The 21693-nt window shown below is 43.2% G+C and overlaps 3 protein-coding genes across 5 annotated transcripts; all 3 read left to right on the forward strand.

The window, feature by feature from the left end:
• The first annotated feature begins 763 nt into the window (after nt 1-763).
• msx3 (muscle segment homeobox 3) lies at nt 764-4837 on the forward strand. Its single transcript, XM_015944233.3, has 2 exons — nt 764-1530; nt 1754-4837. Exons 1-2 carry the CDS (start codon nt 1188-1190, stop codon nt 2149-2151), a joined length of 741 nt encoding a protein of 246 aa, XP_015799719.3. The 5' UTR covers nt 764-1187; the 3' UTR covers nt 2152-4837.
• A 717-nt stretch (nt 4838-5554) lies between these two features.
• On the forward strand, nt 5555-13369 carry adam8a (ADAM metallopeptidase domain 8a). Of its 2 annotated transcripts, none has more exons than XM_054750064.2 (25): nt 5555-5621; nt 5999-6105; nt 6366-6439; nt 6542-6620; nt 7045-7121; nt 7193-7427; nt 7636-7713; nt 7811-7879; nt 8266-8435; nt 8527-8608; nt 8698-8840; nt 8946-9123; nt 9195-9284; nt 9451-9646; nt 9737-9818; nt 9888-10068; nt 10147-10233; nt 10308-10392; nt 10520-10631; nt 10735-10933; nt 11221-11268; nt 11352-11393; nt 11470-11520; nt 11624-11698; nt 11966-13369. In XM_054750064.2, the coding sequence occupies exons 2-25, from the start codon at nt 6070-6072 to the stop codon at nt 12008-12010; spliced, it is 2514 nt and encodes an 837-aa protein (XP_054606039.2). In that variant the 5' UTR covers nt 5555-5621; nt 5999-6069; the 3' UTR covers nt 12011-13369. The 2 variants fall into 2 exon arrangements, with proteins under 2 accessions (XP_054606039.2, XP_054606038.2); XM_054750063.2 differs by lacking the exon at nt 5555-5621 and adding an exon at nt 5648-5886.
• A 33-nt stretch (nt 13370-13402) lies between these two features.
• Nucleotides 13403-18724, forward strand: LOC107375592 (sperm flagellar protein 1). Of its 2 annotated transcripts, none has more exons than XM_054750065.2 (8): nt 13403-13623; nt 13765-13879; nt 14135-14282; nt 14377-14422; nt 15313-15391; nt 15475-15586; nt 15866-15943; nt 16427-18722. In XM_054750065.2, exons 1-8 carry the CDS (start codon nt 13515-13517, stop codon nt 16451-16453), a joined length of 714 nt encoding a protein of 237 aa, XP_054606040.2. In that variant the 5' UTR covers nt 13403-13514; the 3' UTR covers nt 16454-18722. The 2 variants fall into 2 exon arrangements, with proteins under 2 accessions (XP_054606040.2, XP_054606041.2); XM_054750066.2 differs by having other exon boundaries at nt 13538-13623; nt 13803-13879; nt 16427-18724.
• The last annotated feature ends 2969 nt before the right edge of the window (nt 18725-21693 follow it).

The raw sequence follows: 21693 nt of genomic DNA on the forward strand, positions 1-21693 counted from the left end.
TGGGCGTTGTACGGGCCTGTCGTGCTGAAGAGAGAGCTGAGCTGGAATGTGAAGCTCTCGATTTACCAGTTGAGCTACTTTCCAACTCTCACCTGGTCACAAGTGTTGGGTAGTGACCACAAGAATGAGATCACAGATACAAGCAGCCAAAATGAGTTTTCTCCACAGGGTAGCTGCGCTCACCTTTAGAGATAGGGTGAGAAGCTAGGTCATCTGGGAGGGGCTCTGAGTAGACCCGCTGCTCCGAAAGGAGCCAGTTGAGGTGGCTCAGGCATCTGGTCAGGATGCCTCCTGGACACCTCCCTGGTGAGGTTTTCCAAGCATCGTCAAACCGGGAGAAGATCCAAGGGAAGACCCAGGACACACTGGAGGGACTTTGTTTCTCCGCTGGCCATGGAACACCTTGGAATTCCCCCGGAGGAGCTGGCCCAAGTGGCTGGGGAGAGGGAAGTCTGGGCCTCTCTGTTTAGGCTGCTGCCCCCACGACCCGACCCCAGATAAGAGGAAGAGAATGGATGGAATGAATAGCATTTGTCAAAATAAAAATTGTGATTTGGTTTTTTGTACCTTTGAGAATTATTCCTAATTTAAGTTACTTTCCTAAAGTCACATGTTCAAATCATTAAGATGCTTATTCTTTGAAGTCATGGAACAACATTTACATCTTATATTATATTATATTATATAACTTATATAAATGACAAAGGAACACATAATAGTCATTTTAAAATTTTTTATTGCAGACATCAAAGATTTAAAATGCTAAAACTTTTTCAGTAACAAAAACTTTCCGCAGCTTAAAAATTAACAATCTTTTTAAAAGTCCGTAAAATCAGAAAGTTGTGGTCCACATCCAACCGTTCGGGATGACACATTTCCATGTGAGTAGTTTACGCCTGTCAAGAACCAGAAACACCAAATTAACCCCAACTCTGACATCTGGCCTATCAGAATCCACATCAGCTGAGTCACGTGGAAACGTCAAACGTCTGATTGGTAGGCGGAAAGATGAAATGAGAACTCGTGGCACTTGAGCAAAGCAGAAACAAGCCCCGTGCGTAAAACCAAGCGCTTGACCTGCCGTTGCGCAGCATCTGGTTCACCTTCTGCTCGCTGAAAACATTTTTCCATCAAGAAAACGCAACAAAATAATCAGCAGCGGGGAGAGCGCAAAGTTGACTGTTTGCATGGCACCGCTGTCGTGCGTAATGAATCCTGCGCAGGGATCCCCGGCCTCGGCTGCTCCTGGAGAGGACAGAGACTCTGCTGAAGTTGGAGCTAACCAGCTGGACATGTCATCTGCTAGAAGATGTAAAAGCCAAACGTTGGATCTGCCTTTCAGCGTGGAATTCATCATATCGGACAGACATCCACAGAAGAGGAGCATCCACTCCCCAGAGCCCGGCTCAAGCTGCGACGGGACGGAGGAGAGCGAGAGTGCGTCACCGAGGGGAGTTACTGGATCTCAGGTGGAGGCGGTGGACCTTAGTGATGAGACCAGACCCTCGCTTCAGGATGCGTCACATTCAAGTGAGTGGGAGGCTCTTTTATAAAACAATTCACGTCAGAAATCTTACAAATTTGAGAATATGTTTCAGGAGTTTTTTATTTATATATTTTTTCCAGAATAAATTTAGTTTTAATTTTCCAGCGCTCATATTTTGTTAAAAATTTGAAAAGTTTTATTTGTGCACATAGTTCTTTTTTCTTCCAAAGCCTAATTTTTCTGGTGATGTGTGAATCTCCCATGCAGGACTCCCCAGTCCCACTCCGTGCAACCTGCGGAAACACAAGAACAACAGGAAACCCAGAACACCCTTCACCACCTCCCAGCTGCTTTCCCTGGAGAGAAAGTTCCGTCAGAAACAGTACCTCTCCATCGCGGAGCGAGCCGAGTTCTCCACCTCCCTGAACCTCACAGAGACCCAGGTCAAGATCTGGTTCCAGAACCGCAGAGCCAAGGCCAAAAGACTGCAGGAGGCCGAGCTGGAGAAGATCAAACTGGCCTCTAAGCCGCTGCTCCCGTCCTTTGCCTTGCCTTTCCCGCTGAGCGCACCCATGAGCGCACCGGCTCTTTATGGAGCTCTGAATGGACCACGGCTGGCCTTACCGGGACTCTACAGACCTTATGGGATGTACTATTTATCTTAACTCTCTTACTATGAACTGCATCGATGGGAAAGCAGTCGAAACGCACTGTTACGTGTTTATTTTATTAACAGATTGGAAACAAAATGCCCCTTTGAACATATTCTTACATTTTTGTTTTACAATTCATGTTTTTTCTATAAGGCTTAATATGTGATCATATTTGTACACAGAGAGCAATCAGAATTATTTTAATACATTCGTTTGAGAAAAATAAGCAAGAAACACACGTTTTCCAATAATATTTTCATAAAATTTACTCCAGAGTTTAATTTTTATTTAGATATATTCTGCAGTCGATTAAGTAAAAGTATTTTTTTATTAAAGACACAAATATTTCCGTCACAATTTTCAAAAGTTGCACGTTTTCTGTTTCAACTGCGGTTTCCATAAGTTTTAATTTTTGTTTTATGACTATTTAAACAAGTGAAGTGATTCACAAAATCATGGAAAACAACAACAAGCTCTTGTTTTGTGTGACTGATTTTTATTTATTTATTTAGCTTCTTCGGATTTAAAGGGACCTCAAATAAAAAAAAACAAGAATTATCTTTGAAAATAAAAAAACTAAATAAGTATTGCATTAATTGAATTTTAACATAATAAAATGCCACGTTGAAAGTAGACAATTAAGGGATGCATGACAAATAACATAAAAATAATATAAATAACTTCACCTTATTCATCTGTGCTTTGATCCTCTAATTGCCCTAAACGTTTTCCTTAAAAAATAAAGAGTTTTGGACTTTAGTTGGACACAATCTACAATCTGACTAAATGTTTAAGATTAATAAAAGGATTTATTTGATGCTGCCCTTTAAGGGGAGCATTTAGACTATTAAAAAAGTTCTGTAGTTGTTATCGATGTAAACAATTCTTCATATTTTGTTAATAAATCTCTACATTTCAGAAACAATAATCCACCAGAAATCTATTCTACTGTTAAACGTTTTAACAGTATAGTTAATAAAGCAGTTTTGAAACAAAAAGTAAATTTCTATTTTTGTTTTATATTTTTATTGCTTAAAATGGTTAAACTGACAAGAATCTTTTAAATAATGTGAAGTTTATAATTCAAGACTGAAAAAATATTAGCAAATTTCTCCTTGCCTGGACTTCAAACATTCCTAACCATAAATTCCAATGAATGGCTACTTGACAAAAACTTTTTTGCAAAGTAAATGTAATCATTATTTTTATCAATGCACAGTGTGAGAGCATAAAGCTCTGTATCAGAGTTTTCTCCTGTCTCTGCGTTCTTGAAACCACAGACTGAGCTGTTACTTAAGCACACCATGAAAACAACCCCAACTCAACTGCCCAAATGTCTGAACACATATTTCAATTACAAATTAATCTATGTGAGAAGCTTAATCAATTTTTAGACATGTTCATGAGAAAATATTTACTGTAAGAAACCAGGACTCTGGTGTTTTCAACCAAACATCTCAGCCAACATTTATTCTTAAAGAGCAAGTCACCCCCAAATTAACTTATTTTCTCTAATAAGCTATGTAAATGAGTGTCTAATCATGCTGTAGACATGTGTAGTCAATAATTTGGCACTTTAGTGCATCTTAGTTCAAATTTAAATATTCTCCATAAAACTGTCAGTGTTGTGCTGTGGTCACTGCATTTGATTTTAAATCTGCCATCGCTATTGGCTGAGAGGTACACAATGACGTTAGCCGGTACATTATGGTGTCACAATGTCGTTGTGAGCCTGTTTGTGTGTATTTGTTAGTGACTTCGCCCTCTCGTTTTGCAGGCATCAGCATTTGGTGCATTTTTCAACCGGGAAGTGGGAGTGGAGTAAGACTCTGGTGAGGGATGGCTTGCTCTTTAAAGTCTTAAAATCTGAACGTATCTGGTTTTATTTGTGTTTTTATCCTGAGCTGTAGCAGCATCTGACAGCATAATCTCACACACACACACCTGGTCTCACAGACATCACCTACCTGATCATGTGTCCTACTGCTGTTTCTTTGCATCTCTGATTGTATAAAAAGAAACACAGCATTTTACAATCAAGTTTCTTACAGGTTTTATACCGATTTAAATAAAGCACACTTGACAGATATTATAACGGAAACACAAAAGTATGCAACATTCGATAAAACAGAAAGCCTCTTTGGCGCCACCTGGTGGATAAACTTTCAAATCCTAAATGTTTATGGGTCCTTAGAAAACATTACCAAAAATCATATATAGAATAGAAAAAATTAATTTAATCCTGTAAAATAAAAAACTTGGCCAAAAATGTACAAAGCAAGACACCATTTACTAGAAATATTAAAACACTTGCTCTGGGGGGAAGAAAAAAGAAAGTGTGGTTACAAAATCAGGGGACAGCTCAATTTTAGCAAACGTAAAGCAAATACACCAACCAGCAAAAAGCCCATAGAGATCTGTGGAGTGAGTTTGTGGAACAGCATGGACGAGATCTTGAAATGCATATAATTCAATCTTAAAATGGCATTAAAATGGTCAAATGAAAAAATCCAACATTAATGGGTGTAACAGAGTTTTGAGCGATAGAGCACTGCTGCGTAGCTGTACTGTCCTCTGAGCTTCATTTGGTGCATGGGATGGGTAATTGTGACATGGAGAACAATTTAATTGTATACCTATTTAAGTACTGAATGTCCAGGAATAAATAAGCATCAGATTTTTTGTTCTCCTTCTCAAACCGACTATGCAATTATTTTCTGGCTTGAATGGAATATCTTAATTTTACAGTCCTATTATTTATATTTATTATTTTCCTGTTGACACTTTAGAATTTTTTTTATTCGTTACATGTTCAAAATAAAGATTTAATCGTGATTCTTATCAGGTGGTCTTTCAACTTTTAAGATTTATTACCCTTTATTTTGTGCATTAGAATTTTGTACTTCTAATAACTGAGGAACAAATGAGCAGGGCCATGTTTGGGTGAGGATGATGAAGACTGTCATCTGGATCTTTTGGAGCAGCACACGTCTGCCTCTAAAAGCAGGTGAAAGTCTGGTTGCAGCATCGCCTACACACCTTTAACAACCTTTGATTGTTTCAAAACGTAAAAGTGAGCTGTCTGTTTGTTTTTGTCAGATTTTGGCGCAGTATTGTGACGCAATCAAATCGCACCCGCTTCCAACATGGCGGTCCACCGCCATCTACTGGTACCGATCAGCATCCATAAAGTATATTCATACAGTGTCCAATACATCTATCTGACTGTACGATTCAAGTCACTATTAATAAAACCATAAATAATGTGCAATAACAGACAAATTATAAATCCTTAATTGGCATAAATTATTTGCAGATTAAATTAGGGTTTCCAGCAGTTTTAATCAGAATCTAATGTGAAATGTTTTCAAAATTCCTGTTCTTTCACCACTAGATGGCGACAAAAAGCCTGTGAAAGGGTCCAGCTCTGAGATCACCAGTGCGGTCACCACCACTGTGGTTGCAACAGCTATTTGTTAACAGTAGGTAAACTAATTTCTGTGGCCCAGAAGAGACCAGAAACATTTTCATGCTCACATAGAACACTATGAGTCATTATTAAAGAAATTACCTCTGGCCTAGTTAGTTAGTCAGCTTCAGATGAGAATGGCCAGGATGTTACAGCAGATGGGCGGAGAGCTGAAGATATTTCCATTTGAGTCGTGGAACTCACAAAGACAGAATCCGTCCGGCAGAGCAACATGTCACACACTGGATATTTTATATGGATTTGCTTTTCTTTATGGGGTTAGACTTTCTTTCTTTCTTTCTTTCTTTCTTTCTTTCTTTCTTTCTTTCTTTCTTTCTTTCTTTCTTTCTTTCTTTCTTTCTTTTCTGTAATAATTCCTGGTTCTTGCAGGTCTAACTCTGGGTGATGTGAAGAATCTTCCTCATGTACTAAAATACCAAAAAGTGATTCCAGTGAAACTGATGGATTCTCGTTTGGATGATGCTGCTACATACAAGGTAACACACACACACACACACACACACACACACACACACACACACACACACACACACACACACACACACACACACACACACACACACACGGCCCTCTTTCCGTTTCCTTGCATTTTTTAATCATAATTTATTTTCTAATTTTAGCCATATTTTTTTCATCTTTTTTATATTTTGAATTTATTGTTCTTGTGAAGAGCCTGGTGATTTTTATCTTGAGAGGCAATATATAAAAGACACTTAAACCACTTTCTGCTGAACAGGAACACCCAGACGTGGTCCGATACTCAGTGGCGATTGCTGGGGAAAGCTACACTCTCCACCTGGAAAGGAACAAGTAATAAAAGTTTTTGTCTCCTTTATAAAAACAAGCTCTGTTGTTTTACTGCTTCGGTGAAACCTGACATTTATAACGAGAAACAAACATTTGTCTTTTCAGGGATCTTGTTGGAAATAACTTCACTGTGACTTATTATTCTGATCAAGGCCACCAAGTGTCATCTACTCCAGACTTAAAGGTTTGTTTCTGTTTGTTCTTCTGATTCTATTTAGCATGTTTAGATTCTTCGGTTTGACTCATAAATAGAACAGCTGGTCCTTTTATGTGGCCAGTAAAGTAATTTTCTCATTTTGTGGTTTGGTGAACTCTGTACTGTAGCTTTGGATGGACCCGGTCGCATTAATTTAATTAGATGTAGACGCTCCATAGAGCAACATTAGCGGATGTAAAAGACGTTTCGTCATCTGTTCTGATCGCAGTCGTCCTCATTACTTATTACAAAATATAAAAGGACAGTTTCTTAACCACGAAGTTCCTCATGAGAGATTACAGAAATCAATTCCTCTGTTGAAGCTACTGAGAAACATTCAGATGTTTTAGAAACGACCAAATCTCTCATGAAGGAATGAAAGACTTAAATAAACCGATCATCATCCTTCCAGGGTCACTGCTACTACCACGGACGTGTGGTGGGAGTGGAGGACTCTTCTGCCAGCATCCAACTCTGCTCAGGAATCAAGTGAGTAAACTTGTAGTGATTCCATTTTTCTTTAGTCGGATCTGCTCTGAAGTCCCCGTTCCTCTCTACAGCGGGGTCGTGACCCTCCAAGACCAGATGTACCTGATTGAACCTCTTGCTGGTGAGGAGCAGGAGGAGCAGCAGGATGACAGAGACAGCTCCGAAGCTCCAGCTGATCTCCGTCTTCATGCTGTTTACAACTACAAACACCTGAGGAGGAAGAGGAGCTCCTGTTCCCATGGAAACACAACCACTTTCTACGACCACGGAGCTCGTCCGTCTGGACTCTTCCAGCTCGGCAGTCTGGTAAAGACCCGGCACGTTCACAGATTATTTGGATTTAGTCTTAAACTGAGCAGAAGATCAAATATCAGCAGGAAACGAGGATCTAAATGATCCCAGGTCTTTGAATGTGCATCATCTCTGTTTTGGGTCTGATATTTACTCCTAATTCTGACACTTTAACTGTTTACTTATTACCATTTCTGATATTAGTTCTTTTTACGCTCCACAGAAAAGCAGAGCCCAGACCGGCGATGTTAAAGCAAAACCCCGAACGGTGGAGCTGGTGGTGGTGGTGGACAACACCGAGGTTCGATTCCTCTCATTGATTCTCTGGTTTAAATGCAGTAAAATGATGAAAAGAGATGCTGCTGGTTTGGATCCTGATCTGAATCATCTGTCTGTAGTTTAAGAAGTTCGGCAGCAGGAAGACGGTGGAGGCCAGGGTGCTTGAAATAACAAACCATGTGGACAAGGTGTGTTTGTTTCTCTGCAGCGTGGCAGATAAAAGCCTCCAGAGCTGATGGCTTTTAGGTTTGAACTTTATCAGACGTTTCTTTTGATGTGAGAAAACATTCAGGAAAAAAGTCCTGATATTTAGACCTTTTCTGACTGGAATGTGAGCAGAAAGAAGGGAAGGGAAAGTTCTCTCACAGCTTTAACTGTGAGTCTTCACACCTAACGTGAAACCATTCGCACTTATCCCTCAATCATCTCTGTATACTTTGAGATTCAGACACGCGAAGAGAACAGCAGCGGTGGTTTTCTGTCACGTCTTTGTGTTTTTCAGACATTAATAATCAGACACAGAAATGAACTAGTTCTCAATCACTTTATAGACGAGCCCTTCCTTTTATTCCAGTTGTATCGAGCTTTGGGGGTTCGTGTGATGCTGGTTGGACTGGAAATCTGGTCCCATAAAGACCAGATCGATGTCAAAGCCGACCCTGACCTCACCCTCCTTCACTTCCTCGAGTGGCGGAAGCAGCGCCTGCTGCCGAGGTTCAAACACGACAACGCTCAGTTCATCACGTGGGTTCTGCCGTTTCATCACATCATGAAATACACTGACAGGTTCCAGCTGTCAGAGTAAATCTAAACATTTTCCTCCCTCGTCTTTCAGAGGTGTGGATTTTACCGGCTCCACCGTCGGATTGGCGAACACCAACGCGATGTGCACCTCTAACTCCGGAGCGATCAACGAGGTTCCTCAGTTTTACCGACTAGAACAAAGGTGATAAAAGAGGAATGAATGAATCCGTTTGACTCACTCGTGTCTCGTTGATGCCCTCAGGACCATAACACCAACTCAATAGGAGTAGCCTCCACCATCGCTCATGAGATGGGTCACAACCTGGGTTTGACCCATGATACTGAAGACTGCTTCTGTGGCTCCTTTCCATCCAAAGAAAGCTGCATCATGGCTGAGAGTGTTGGGTGAGCTCATCAGACCACCTGCTCCTGAACAGCCTGATCTCTAACTCTTCAACCTAAACAAACGACGCAGCTTCCTTCCTCATCTGTTTCTGTCTCCTCTTTTAGATTGGTTTATCCCACACGGTTCAGCAGCTGCAGCCGGCAGCAGCTCAGCTCGTTCTTAGAGGAGATCAACCCCACCTGTCTGCTGGACTCTCCGTCCACCGAGCGCATCTACGGGGGCCCCGTGTGTGGAAACGCCTTCTTAGAGCCTGGAGAGGAGTGTGACTGTGGCACTGCGGAGGTTCGTGTCTGCTACACTCACCAGGAGCTCATTTGCAAAGCCAGCAGTGAAACAGCAGTTCTGTTTTACAGGAGTGCAAGAATCCCTGCTGCAACGCCACAACCTGCCAGCTGAAAGCAGGAGCTGAGTGTGCAGAAGGAGAGTGCTGCCACAACTGCCAAGTAAGTCCTACTCACTGTGTCTACTACTCACTAGCTGAGAAGAGGCAGGCTGATACTAATAATGTAAGTGTGTATCCAGACACAGACTGTTCTGTCTGGCTGCTTGGGAGTGAGTGAATGTATTTCCGCCGTCGGTACATCACCATCTGTGTTTCTCACACTTCAGCTGAAACCAACAGGCAGCATGTGCCGTCCAAAAGCCGGAGACTGCGACCTGACAGAGTTCTGCACCGGCCTCTCTGCAGTCTGTCCTCCTGACGCCTTCGCCCAGAACGGTCTGCCATGCAACCGTGGAAACGGATACTGCTACAACGGGCGATGTCCTTCACGGCAGGAGCACTGCAAGAGGCTCTGGGGACCAGGTCAAATCTTCACGACCGACCGTTTCATTTCTTTGTGTTTTCATTCAGAAACATGGAGATTTCTAACTGTGTTGTTGTTGTTCTGTTTAGATGCTGAAGTGGCTCCAGATGCTTGTTTCTATCTGTATGGAGGCTGCAGAAGGACTCATATGAGCCAAGGATGCTCCAGCCGGTTAGAAAACACAACAGAACATTACTAACTTGGGTCTTTGCTGTTATTTATGGTCTGGTGTGTTTGCAGGGATGAGTACTGCGGATCACTTTTCTGCTCTGGAGGGAGGGAGTTTCCAGTCACGTCTAAGAAGTCCTTTTATAAACTAGGAAGTGGAGTCGTTTGCAACGCTGCAACCATGAGCCCTGAGGACAACTTCCTGTCAGATCTGGGCATGGTTCCTACTGGCACCAAGTGTGGCAACAACATGGTGAGTTTGTTGCTGTGAGAACAATGAAAACCCTCCTGCATCGTGGAGCTGTGAGGCTCAGATGTTTCTGTCTCTTAGGTCTGTTACAGTCAAAGGTGTGAAAACATCAGAAGCATAAAAGCGTTTGGAAGAAGCGACTGCTCCTCCAAATGTAACAACCACGGGGTGAGAAGCTGTGTGAACGTTTGAGAACCTCTTCATGACTCAGAAACAAAACTAACTCCAACATCTTCTGACAGGTTTGCAACCATGAGAGTAGCTGCCACTGCGATCCAGGCTGGGCCCCCCCTTTCTGTGACATGAAGCAGTCGGAGCTGACTGAAGGTGCTTCATCACTGACAGCTTCAGCATCTCCATCTGTTAGATCTGCTTTGAGATGCTTTCTGCCACATGGAGGAGCAGAACCCAGAACGCGGTGGAGCGCTGACATTCTCTGTTTTTGTGTTTGCAGAAACAGGACTTGTGGTTTTTGTTGTGTCTCTGGTGGTCGGACTGCTGATCCTGCTGGTTCTGCTCATTGGGAGTCTGATGTGCTGCATCAGAAAAGGACCTCCTACTAAAAGGTACAGACACACTTTGCTTCTTGACTTTTATGCTTGTTAAACATCTCAAAGCCATTAAATCTAACTTCATCTTTAATGGAGGCTGCTGCGCGTATCTTCACAGGTTCCTTTCAGCGACCTCAGGACAGTCAAACCCGGCGTTTCAGTCGAGCACTCGGCGAGACAGTCCCGGTCTCAGGTCGGCAGACATCAGCCAGCCGACATTTTTAGAGTCATCTGCCCGTCAAGCCTGTAAACCTCTGAGCTGTTCTACCGTCAGACCAAAGAACGGAGATCTGAGGCCCTGCAGAGCAGCTCCAGAGGTGAGTCTCCCTACACCACGCTGTCATCATACACTCACACTGCATGTGTTACATTTACATCATCACTTCTATATCAGACACCAGATTTCCATTTGTGGCAGCTGGCTTAGATCGCTGCAGCCAGCGTGGGCCTGCTGAGACGCTGCTGAGCTTCACACTGACAACCCCCATGTGTCCTTCAGTCACACACACCACCTTCTGAGATTCAGGCTGCTAATTCCAGTGAGAACTGATGATGATAATAAACAGTAACAATAATAATAATATTGTGTTTTATTCCTTTAAAGCCTCCAGAGAAAGCTTCAGATGCATCTCGGCCACCAAAGATTCATCAGGTAATCTCACTTCCTGTTTTGTGTTTATTTATATTTAACTTTTTGTTTCGTTTACATTTTTATAAATCTATTTCTATTTTTAGGTCACAAGGACACTAATGCAGCCACCAGCTGTTTATAACAAGGTACATGTTTACGATGGTTTTTATTAAACCCTTTATTGTTTATAAGGATGTATTAAATATGTTGCTATGATTTCAGAATAAGCCCCTCCCCCCCAGCAGACCGCTGCCACCGCTAGTGTCCAAACCAGTGAGTACCATCATAAGTAGCTTAACACTCGTGTTTGCATTCACACGTCTGACTGCTCTTTGATTTTGCCGTTTGGTTGAGTTCTGAACATTTTGTCTCTAAGAAGCTGAAACCTTCGGTTCCTCCAAACAAGCCGAAGCCGTCAGCAGTCCCGCCTGCACCGCCACACACTCAGCTGGTAGGTTTCATCATTTCAGACAGAATCAGAGTTTCCTGCCGCTGCAACTGGCATTCAGGCATTCCTGAATCTTATTAAAGGCTTTTGTGTTTTAAAAAAAATTGTGGTTGTTGGCATTTACTGAACATAGCAGTGTGATGGATAAGCAGCGGTTCACAGCCGGTGACTCAACCAGCACATAAACTCCTGCTGACTGAGATTCTGACGGTGAGATAAACACAAAGCTCACTCAGACTGAGTCTTAACAGGATTTCTTTGTGATTCCAGCTTGGAGGGAGAGTCGTCCTGCTGCCCTCCAGCAGGCCAAGATGACAGTAGCAAAGACTCACCATGATGCAAACTCAGATCCACGTTGTTTCTGCTGCACGTTGAAGAATCAACACGATCCTCTCACGAGACGTTGGTCTGTTTTTAAGAGCGCACCAAGGGATCAGTAAAACGTTTTCCATCCATAATTTTCTCTCTGTGTTACGACTGCTTCCTGTTTGTCAGCCTTCAGGAAAACAAATAGATCTGCTTCTACTTTGAGATTAGATTTGTTTTTAAATTAAATGTTTTATTGTCTTGTTTCATGTCCTTGTTTACATGAATGCACTCATCCAGGTACAACTTCCTGCTTTAGAGAACTTGAATATTCTAGTTGAAGTACTGAAAATCTGAGTACTGTAAACAATCTGTCCAGGTGTATGAATGTGTTTGGTTTGTGAAAGATCATAGCAGCAAAGTTTATTCAACATTTATTTATAGTTGTAAACAAATGATCAGAAACATGAGTATTAGGATTATTGTGTAGTCAGGGAATGTGCTGTAATCAGGGTTGATGTTCATGATCAAAATCTAAAGAAAACTGGTATGATGACAAGAATGAAAGGACTGTTGTTGCTATCATGATATTATCTGTTAGCTTCTCTCAGTCTGTGGTACTGCATTTAAAAAAATAATAGAAACTGGTCAATTATTAAAATTGATCTGTGGGAAAGAATTTTTTTTGTCTTATAAAGATCTTCAGCTGTGCAACTGAAGAACCGAGGAACTCTCAGTAATTCATTTTTAGATTGTAGTTACTAGATTTTTTGGAACTTGTTTTCCTCAATTGTTTTCTGTCATTTTATTACTCTGTTGGGTCACTTTTATATATCAAATTAGTCTTTTTTGTCTTGTGTCAAAATTTCCTCTCTGTTCTTAGGTATTTTTTCATCTTCAGAGACTCTTTTTACACATTTTTCATCATAAGACTGTTTTATATGTTTAACAGGTGGCTTTGTGGCCTGTTAATGGTTGTTTTACACACTAGTATTATTTGTTTCTTGATGTGTTGCATTATTTTGTTTTATTAATGATTCTTATCATCTTTAAAAAAGTCATCTTTATATATATTTTTCTTTCTGGCAGAATTACTCCCACCGAGAAGTGGGCTCAATCACTATTAAATCATCTTCGCAGCTTTAACATTGGTACTTTGTACATTTTTTAATGATTTTTTATTATTTTGTTGTTACAGGTACTGCTTGATACATATTAATTTAAATTTACATATTTTAATACTTCTTTAGAAATAATTAAATAATTAGTAATCATGTATCAAGCAGGTATTTTTTATTGTTCTGTTTCACTTTTCAATCAGCTGTTTTTTGTTTTCTAATTTGTTAGAAATAAACAGATTCATCACAAGTTTCTTGTGGGTCGTTCTCACTGTCCGGGGTCAAGCGGTTGCCTAGCAACGCGACAGCGACTCTGTTTCCTAGTATGCTAAGCTAATATTTAAACTTGTGTTTGCGTCGTTTTAAACGTCTGTGAACGCGTTTGCTTTTATAAAATGGAGTCGCCGCTTCAAGAGTATGAAATAGAAAACTTACTGTTATGGCTGGACAAGATTCCGCTGTCCAGACCAAAGAGAAACTTGAGGAGGGACTTCAGCGATGGAGGTATTTGCCCTTAGCACATTTAGCATTAGCATAGCCTGTAACGAAAACAAGCTAAGTGAAGGTGTATCTGTTCATCATGTCCACTGCAGTTTGCTTTTATTTAACTGTGAAACGATTGTGTTTTCCTGCTGGACTCTGCAGTATTGATGGCTGAGGTGGTTAAACATTTTTTCCCTAAGTATGTTGAGCTGAACAGCCTGGTGGTTTCCTCCAACTCTAAAGATGGAAAGATGGGGAACTGGAACCTCCTCAACAGGCAAGATTAACCAGTGAAACTTTAGGTTTCATAACGGACTCACAAATATGTTTAAAATATGAATGATTTTGACAACTACTGTGAGAATTGATTGATTGATTCAAAAACTTTGCTGGGCCTCACATTGATCACTGATCCAGCACCCAGACAGCTATGACCCTTCACTGTAAACAGCTGTAGCGTGGAGCCCATCAGTAAACCACCTAAATTTCCTATTTTTTGTTTGTCATAAACCTGTTTTTCCTATCTGGACAGGAAAGTGTTTCCAAAGCTGGATTTTCATGTCCCTGAGGGAATGTTGAGCAGGATTGTGTTGAGCTCTCCTGGTGCGATCGAGCCAGTTCTGAAAACTCTCAGGGAGAAAATAGAAAAAAAACTAGCTGACATCGAAAGTAAAAAACTAGTGTGTACATTCGATTTTTGAATTCTTTACACAGTATATCATTTGTCCTTGTCTAACTGCCAGATTGTTTCATAATTTTCTCTTTTTGATTTAGAGTTTGGAAGTGTTGGACACCAGAAACCTGGAACTGACTCATGAAGGTGAAGTTGCTCTTCGGTTTTATTGTAAACAAAAGTCAGCTTGATTTTTTATTTCTGTCCTCGATCCAGCTGAAAGGAAATGCAGCAGAAAATGGATTTTCTTTCTTTGATCAAAAATGTTGATGATCTCATTTACACGGTGCCGTGTTTAGAGTTTCTCTTGACCTCAGAGATCATCACAGAACAATAATAAACATTTAGTTGAAGTCACAAAACTAACATGAGGTCGGTGAGATCAAGTGGATTTCATAAAGTAAAACTGCTGAATGAAAACAAAATGTGATGACTGTTTGAAATTTCTGTTTGAGGTTTTTTTAGGAAATCTTTGCTGATGGGGCCCAAAATATGTCTTTTTTTAGTTTTGAAAGAAAAATGTCAAACTTTAGACATTTTGTTGTGATGTCTAATTTTCTTATGATCTATTAAACACAAAATCAGCATAACTGAGCAGAATCCTGTTTCACTGTTTTGGTGTTCGGACTTTTCTTGCTTATCCTGAGATTATGGACTCCAAGGCATCAAACAGGACTGATTAGGAATGCTGACGCTTTAGGGGTGTGAGCTGGTGAAATGTTCTTATCTGTTTCCCACACTTCATCCTTCTCTGAAACACCTCCCTCTGTTCTTTCCTCCTGTCTGTCCCCGACCACTATCAGAGACAGGGTTCAGGTCTTTTATCCATTCCCAACTGTTGTTTTTATCATGTGTTCTGAGCTGAATGCAGCTTTTGCAGATTTTCTTACTTGTCTGTTTCTGTTCCTGATCATCGTCATCCTGATCTTTAACTTCGTTCTGCCCACAGCAGAGGAGACTGGTTCGTTTTGATGTTTGCCATTTCTAAAGTTGGAGAGATTTCACACGTTAGTTCTTTTTCTGGTTTGTTTTTCTAGATATTCATCTGGCTGAAACAAGAATTCTGGCCCAGCTGGCACAGATGAAAATTGATGAGGAGAATATACAGAGAACCATGTATGTTAGGTTTATTTTTGACATAAATAAATTGTTTAACGATGTTTGAGATTTTAATAAAACATTTTATTGCCGTTGCAAAGGAACCAGGATCTTGTTGTGGAGTCTTGTTACAAAGTCAAGGATCCTATGATTCTCCGGCAATTCCTCCTGGAAAAAGATCAAACAATCCTGAATTTTCAGGAGATTGTGAAGGTAAATCTGACTCAAGTACCTGCTCTACTTTGATTTTTGTCATTTTTTGTGCTCTGCAAGGGGAAAATGTGATATAAACACTAATTCCTGTTGTGTCACACCCTGTCAGTAGTGGTCCATGACTCACTCATAGCTCACCGGATATGAAAATGTTCTTTTTCTTCTTGTTTTTTCCACATCTGGATGCATATAAAAGCTGAATTACGACACTCACAATTCTCCTTTTACGATGAGTGCTTTTTAAAGGACATTTTCAATATTTTGTATCTTTGTGTGCAGATCCTGCAGACCAAAGTAGAGAAGCTGGAGCGTCTGGTGCAGTTAAAGGACACGAGGATTCAAGAGCTGACGAGAAAAGTACATTTTTTCATGTCTAAATAGGCACCATGTTGTATTTATTCTAAAAAATGTTTCCAGAACAGTGCATATGGATTGTTTATTGCTTAAATATATAATGTACATAATTTAATGCTTAATTTGTGGAATATAAATAGTTATGATGCAAAGAGAAGTGCATTTATAGCTTTTTTTTTTGTTCTGTTTATTCATTTTACCATTCTGGTTAAATATAAAATGATCTCATCATTAATGAGAATAGAGCTGCAGAAAAATAATGAGGTGTGAAGTACTGACTTCCTCATAAATATGCATCACTTGGTTTTAAGGAAACTTGGCGTAAGTGTGAACAATTGTTCAAAGATAGACTGTAGTCAGAAGTTCTTCATTCCCACTCAATTTTGATGTTTCTAAATGAAAGTGACTCAAATACTGTGAAATGGCTGCAGATTTAGATCTTACATAATAAAACCGGTTTATAGAACGTTTCTTCCCTGTTTGCAGGAAGAAAATGAACCAGGTTGTGAGTAAATGACCAGTTTGGCCCAACCATTCATTGTCTTGTGATTCACCTTCACATCACACTGCTGTTTGAGGTCGGGATTTGTTCTGCACCCTTGTGACTCTGAGGATGGACCATCGACAGACATATATGGATAATGGGTTTCCCATCCGTCTTCGTCACAACCGCGGCTCCGCCCTCTCGGTCCGCCAGGCAACGCCTACTAATGTTGCAGTTTTTAAAATTGATACGTGGGTGGAGAAGGACTCTGAGGCACGCTTGACCTGCCCTTTAAGCTTCCTGCTTTAGAGAATTTGAATATTCTAGTTGAAGTACTGAAAATCTGAGTACTGTAAACCATCTGTCCAGGTTTATGAACGTGTTTGGTTTGTGAAAGGTCATAGCAGCAAAGTTTATTCAACATTTATTTATAGTTGTAAACAAATGATCATAAAACTGAACATGCTGTATTGGAGGTACCCTCTGCGTCGTCATCCGTAGGTTTTTAAAGAGCTGAACTGAAGTCCAGCAGGTGGTTTCCAAAACCATCTTGGCCAGGTCATGCGTATCATCACTCTTGGAAAATGGAAACAAAAAGGAAGCTGAGAGTGGGGCTGTAAGGGTGGGAGTAGGTGACTGACACCCATCAAACTCCAAGCCGTAGCTACATGCCAGCTGAGCTAATTGAAGCCAACATAGGTTGGCGGATGCTAAATCCTCTGCCTTCTAGGCTGTAATACTTATGTGAGGCCGAGGCCTACACTAGAGCAGGAGGAAAGCTGTTGGCGCCGGCAGCTCATCTGCTACCTGTCAATCAAAAGGACAAGCTTTCATTAACAGATGAGTTACTAAAGCACACACACACACACACACACACACACACACACACACACACACACACACACACACACACACACACACACACACACACACACACACACACACACTTCGGGAGTTGTCATGGCAGTAAACTTGACCTATTAAACCTAAACAGTGTTTTTGAACCAGGCTGTAAACATGTTTATTTTTGCTGTGATTTTGGCACTTTTTACAAGGGAGTCAATGGGAAGTTGCTCCTTTCTGGAGCCAGCCCCTAGTGGCTGAGGGGGGGAACTGTAATTTAATTTTGGTCACTTCTGTGTTAGCTTCATCTTTTGGCAGCTGGAGTCTGCCTGAATAACCTTTCAATGTTATTTTTTTAAATCTTTTTACCAATTTTGCAATAAAAAACGAATAAATATGTTAATTACAAATTTTTAGGGTCTTTTTTCCTCTTTGATCCATTGTCCTGACATTTCCATGCAAGCTTTGTGTCATGTTCTGTGTCCCCTTGGTCCCCAGCCCCCTCCTGTTTGTCTTCTGCATTCCCCTCATGTGTCTCCTTGTGTTCTCCAGCTCCCTCTTGTCTTCCCTCATGTTTCCTCCTAGTCACTCCCGTCGTTCTTATTGGTTTGTATTAGTCCTCCTCACTCCTCTTGTCATTAGTTGTTTATCTTTGCCCTTAGTCTTTAGGTTTAGTTATTTAGTGTTTTATAGATTATGGTTTATCTCCCCTCTGCTTAAGTTTTTTCCCCATTTAGTTTATCAAAGGCACCTGTCTCCCCTCCAGACCTCACTCCTCACACCTGTCACCTGTTCCCCTGATTGCTCCTGTTAAAAACCCCGTCTTGTCCCTCAGTGGTTGTGGGTCCATTGTCTTTGTCAGCATTGTTCTGCCCTCCTCTAATGACTCCAGGTCCTTTCTCATAAATCAGATTTGTTTGTAATTCAGTTTTCCTAGATTTTTGGCTTGGCTTTCTGCCCTTGGAAGTAACTCATCATCCTAATAAAATGATTTTTTTCATTTTTTCAACCGCTCCTGCCTGAGTTGTCTGGATTTATGCATTTTGGGTCCAAACCTCCTGCTCTCAACGTGACACTTTGATGTTAAATATGCTGCTGCTTCTCCTTTGTAACGTGTTTCCTAACACAAAGCTGGATTTTTGCATGCCTAAGGAGGTAGTAAGCAGGATTTGTTGTGAAAATCTCCAACAGCAAAAACCTGGAAACAACTCATGATGGTGAAGATGCTCTTCTGTTTGCATGTTCTTTATTGTCCCCCTGGATCTAATCCACCCTTGAAAAATGCAGTAGCAATTAATTTTCTTTCATTTATGTAAAATCTTGATCTAGTTTAGACGAAGTTTCTCTTGAGCTCAGAGTTTGTCACTGAACAGTTTAGTTAAAGTCACAAAACTAACATGAGGTCAGTGAGATCCAACGATTTCACAAAACTGCGGAGTCTCTCGTCTCTCGTCTCGTCTTCCTCCGCTTATCCGGGTCCGGGTCGCGGGGGCAGCATCCCAACTAGGGAGCTCCAGGCCGTCCTCTCCCCGGCCTTGTCCACCAGCTCCTCCGGCAGGACCCCAAGGCGTTCCCGGACCAGATTGGAGATGTAACCTCTCCAACGTGTCCTGGGTCGACCCGGGGGCCTTCTGCCGGCAGGACATGCCCGAAACACCTCCCCGGGGAGGCGTCCAGGAGGCATCCTGACCAGATGCCCAAACCACCTCAACTGGCTCCTTTCGATCCGGAGGAGCAGCGGTTCTACTCCGAGTCCCTCCCGAATGTCCGAGCTCCTCACCCTATCTCTAAGGCTGAGCCCGGCCACCCTACGGAGGAAACTCATTTCGGCCGCTTGTATCCGCGATCTCGTTCTTTCGGTCATTACCCAAAGCTCATGACCATAGGTGAGGATTGGGACGTAGATCGACCGGTAAATCGAGAGCCTGGCTTTCTGGCTCAGCTCCCTCTTCCCCACGACAGATCGGCTCAGCGTCCGCATCACTGCAGACGCCGAACCAATCCGCCTGTCGATCTCCCGATCCCTCCTACCCTCACTCGTGAACAAGACCCCGAGATACTTAAACTCCTCCACTTGAGGTAGGACCTCTCCCCCGACCCGGAGGTGGCAAGCCACCCTTTTCCGGTCGAGAACCATGGTCTCAGATTTGGAGGTGCTGATCCTCATCCCAGCCGCTTCACATTCGGCCGCGAACCTACCCAGCAAGAGCTGAAGGTCAGAGCTGGATGAAGCTAGGAGGACCACATCATCCGCAAAAAGCAGAGACGAGATTCTCCTGCCACCAAACTCGACACACTCCACACCACGGCTGCGTCTAGAAATTCTGTCCATAAAAGTGATGAACAGAACCGGTGACAAAGGGCAGCCCTGGCGGAGTCCAACCCTCACTGGGAACAGGTCCGACTTACTACCGGCTATGCGGACCAAACTCACGCTCCTCTGGTAAAGGGACTGAATGGCCCTTAACAGAAAGCCACCCACCCCATACTCCTGGAGCGTCCCCCACAGGGTGCCCCTGGGGACACGGTCATAAGCCTTCTCCAAATCCACAAAACACATGTGGATTGGTTGGGCAAACTCCCATGCCCCCTCCATCACCCTTGCAAGGGTATAGAGCTGGTCCACAGTTCCACGGCCAGGACGAAAACCACATTGCTCCTCCTCTATCTGAGATTCAACTATCGATCGGACCCTCCTCTCCAGTACCTTGGCGTAGACCTTTCCAGGGAGGCTGAGGAGTGTGATCCCCCTATAGTTGGAACACACCCTCAGGTCACCCTTCTTAAAGATGGGGACCACCACCCCGGTCTGCCACTCCCTAGGAACTGCCCCCGATGACCACGCAATGTTGTAGAGACGTGTCAACCATGACAGCCCTACAACATCCATAGCCTTGAGATACCCAGGACGAACCTCATCCGCCTCCGGGGCTCCGCCGCTGTGTAGTTGTTTGACTACCTCAGCAACTTCTGCCCCCGAGATCGGACAGTCCATCCCCAGGCCTCCCAGCTCTGGTTCCTCCTCGGAATGCGCATTGGTGGGATTGAGGAGCTCCTCAAAGTATTCCTTCCACCGTCCGACTATAGCCTCAGTTGACGTCAGCAGCTCCCCATCCCCACTGTAAACAGTGTGAGCGAGTTGCTGCCTTCCTCTCCTGAGGCGCCGGACAGTTTGCCAGAACCTCTTTGGAGCCGATCGATAGTCTTTCTCCATGGCCTCACCAAACTCCTCCCACGCCCGAGATTTTGCCTCGGCAACTGCCACTGCTGCACCCCGCTTGGCTATCCGGTACCTGTCTGCTGCCTCCGGAGACCCACAGACCAGCCACGCCCTGTAGGCCTCCTTCTTCAGCCTGACGGCTCCCCGAACCTCTGGTGTCCACCAGCAGGTACGGGGGTTGCCACCACGACTGGCACCGGCCACCTTACGGCCACAGCTAGCAACAGCCGCCTCGACAATCGCAGAGTGGAACAAGGCCCACTCGGACTCAATGTCCCCCACTGCTCTCGGGACGTGGTCAAAGCTCTGCCGGAGGTGGGAGTTGAAGACCGTCTTGACAGGTTCTTCTGCCAGGCGTTCCCAGCAGACCCTCACTATGCGTTTGGGTCTGCCAGGTCTACGCGGCATGTTCCCTTGCCATCTGATCCAACTCACCACCAGGTGGTGATCAGTTGACAGCTCCGCCCCTCTCTTCACTCGGGTGTCCAAAACATACGGCCGCAGGTCAGATGATACGACTACAAAATCTATCATCGACCTGTGACCTAGGCTGCCCTGGTACCAAGTGTACCGGTGGGCATCCTTATGTTCGAACATGGTGTTCGTTATGGCCAAACTGCGGCTTGCACAGAAGTCCAATAACAAAACACCGCTCGAGTTCAGATTAGGTGGGCCGTTCCTCCCAATCACACCCCTCCAGGTCAAGCTGTCATTGCCCACGTGAGCATTGAAGTCCCCCAGCAGGACAATGGAGTCCCCTGATGGAGCACTATCTAGCACTCGTCCCAGGGACTCCAAAAAGGGTGGGTACTCTGAACTGATATTTGGCCCATAAGCACAAACAACAGTCAGGACCCGTTCCCCGACCCGAAGGCGCAAGGAAGCTACCCTCTTGTCCCCCGGGGTAAACCCCAACACACAGGCAGAGAGTCTCGGAGCTAACAAAAAGCCAACCCCAGCCCTCCGCCTCTCACCCGGAGCAACTCCAGCAAAGTAGAGTGTCCAACCCCTCTCCAGGTCTCGGGTTCCAGAGCCAATGCAATGTGTCGAGGTGAGTCCGACTATATCTAGCCGGTACCGCTCAACCTCTGCCACAAGCTCCGGCTCCTTCCCCGCCAGCGAGGTGACGTTCCATGTCCCAAAAACTAGTTTTCTTGTCCGGGGATTGGACCGCCAAGGCTCCCGCCTTGGTCTGCCACCCGATTC

This window comes from Nothobranchius furzeri, chromosome 12 (assembly GCF_043380555.1).
Source record: "Nothobranchius furzeri strain GRZ-AD chromosome 12, NfurGRZ-RIMD1, whole genome shotgun sequence".
In the NCBI taxonomy this organism is placed as follows: domain Eukaryota; kingdom Metazoa; phylum Chordata; class Actinopteri; order Cyprinodontiformes; family Nothobranchiidae; genus Nothobranchius; species Nothobranchius furzeri.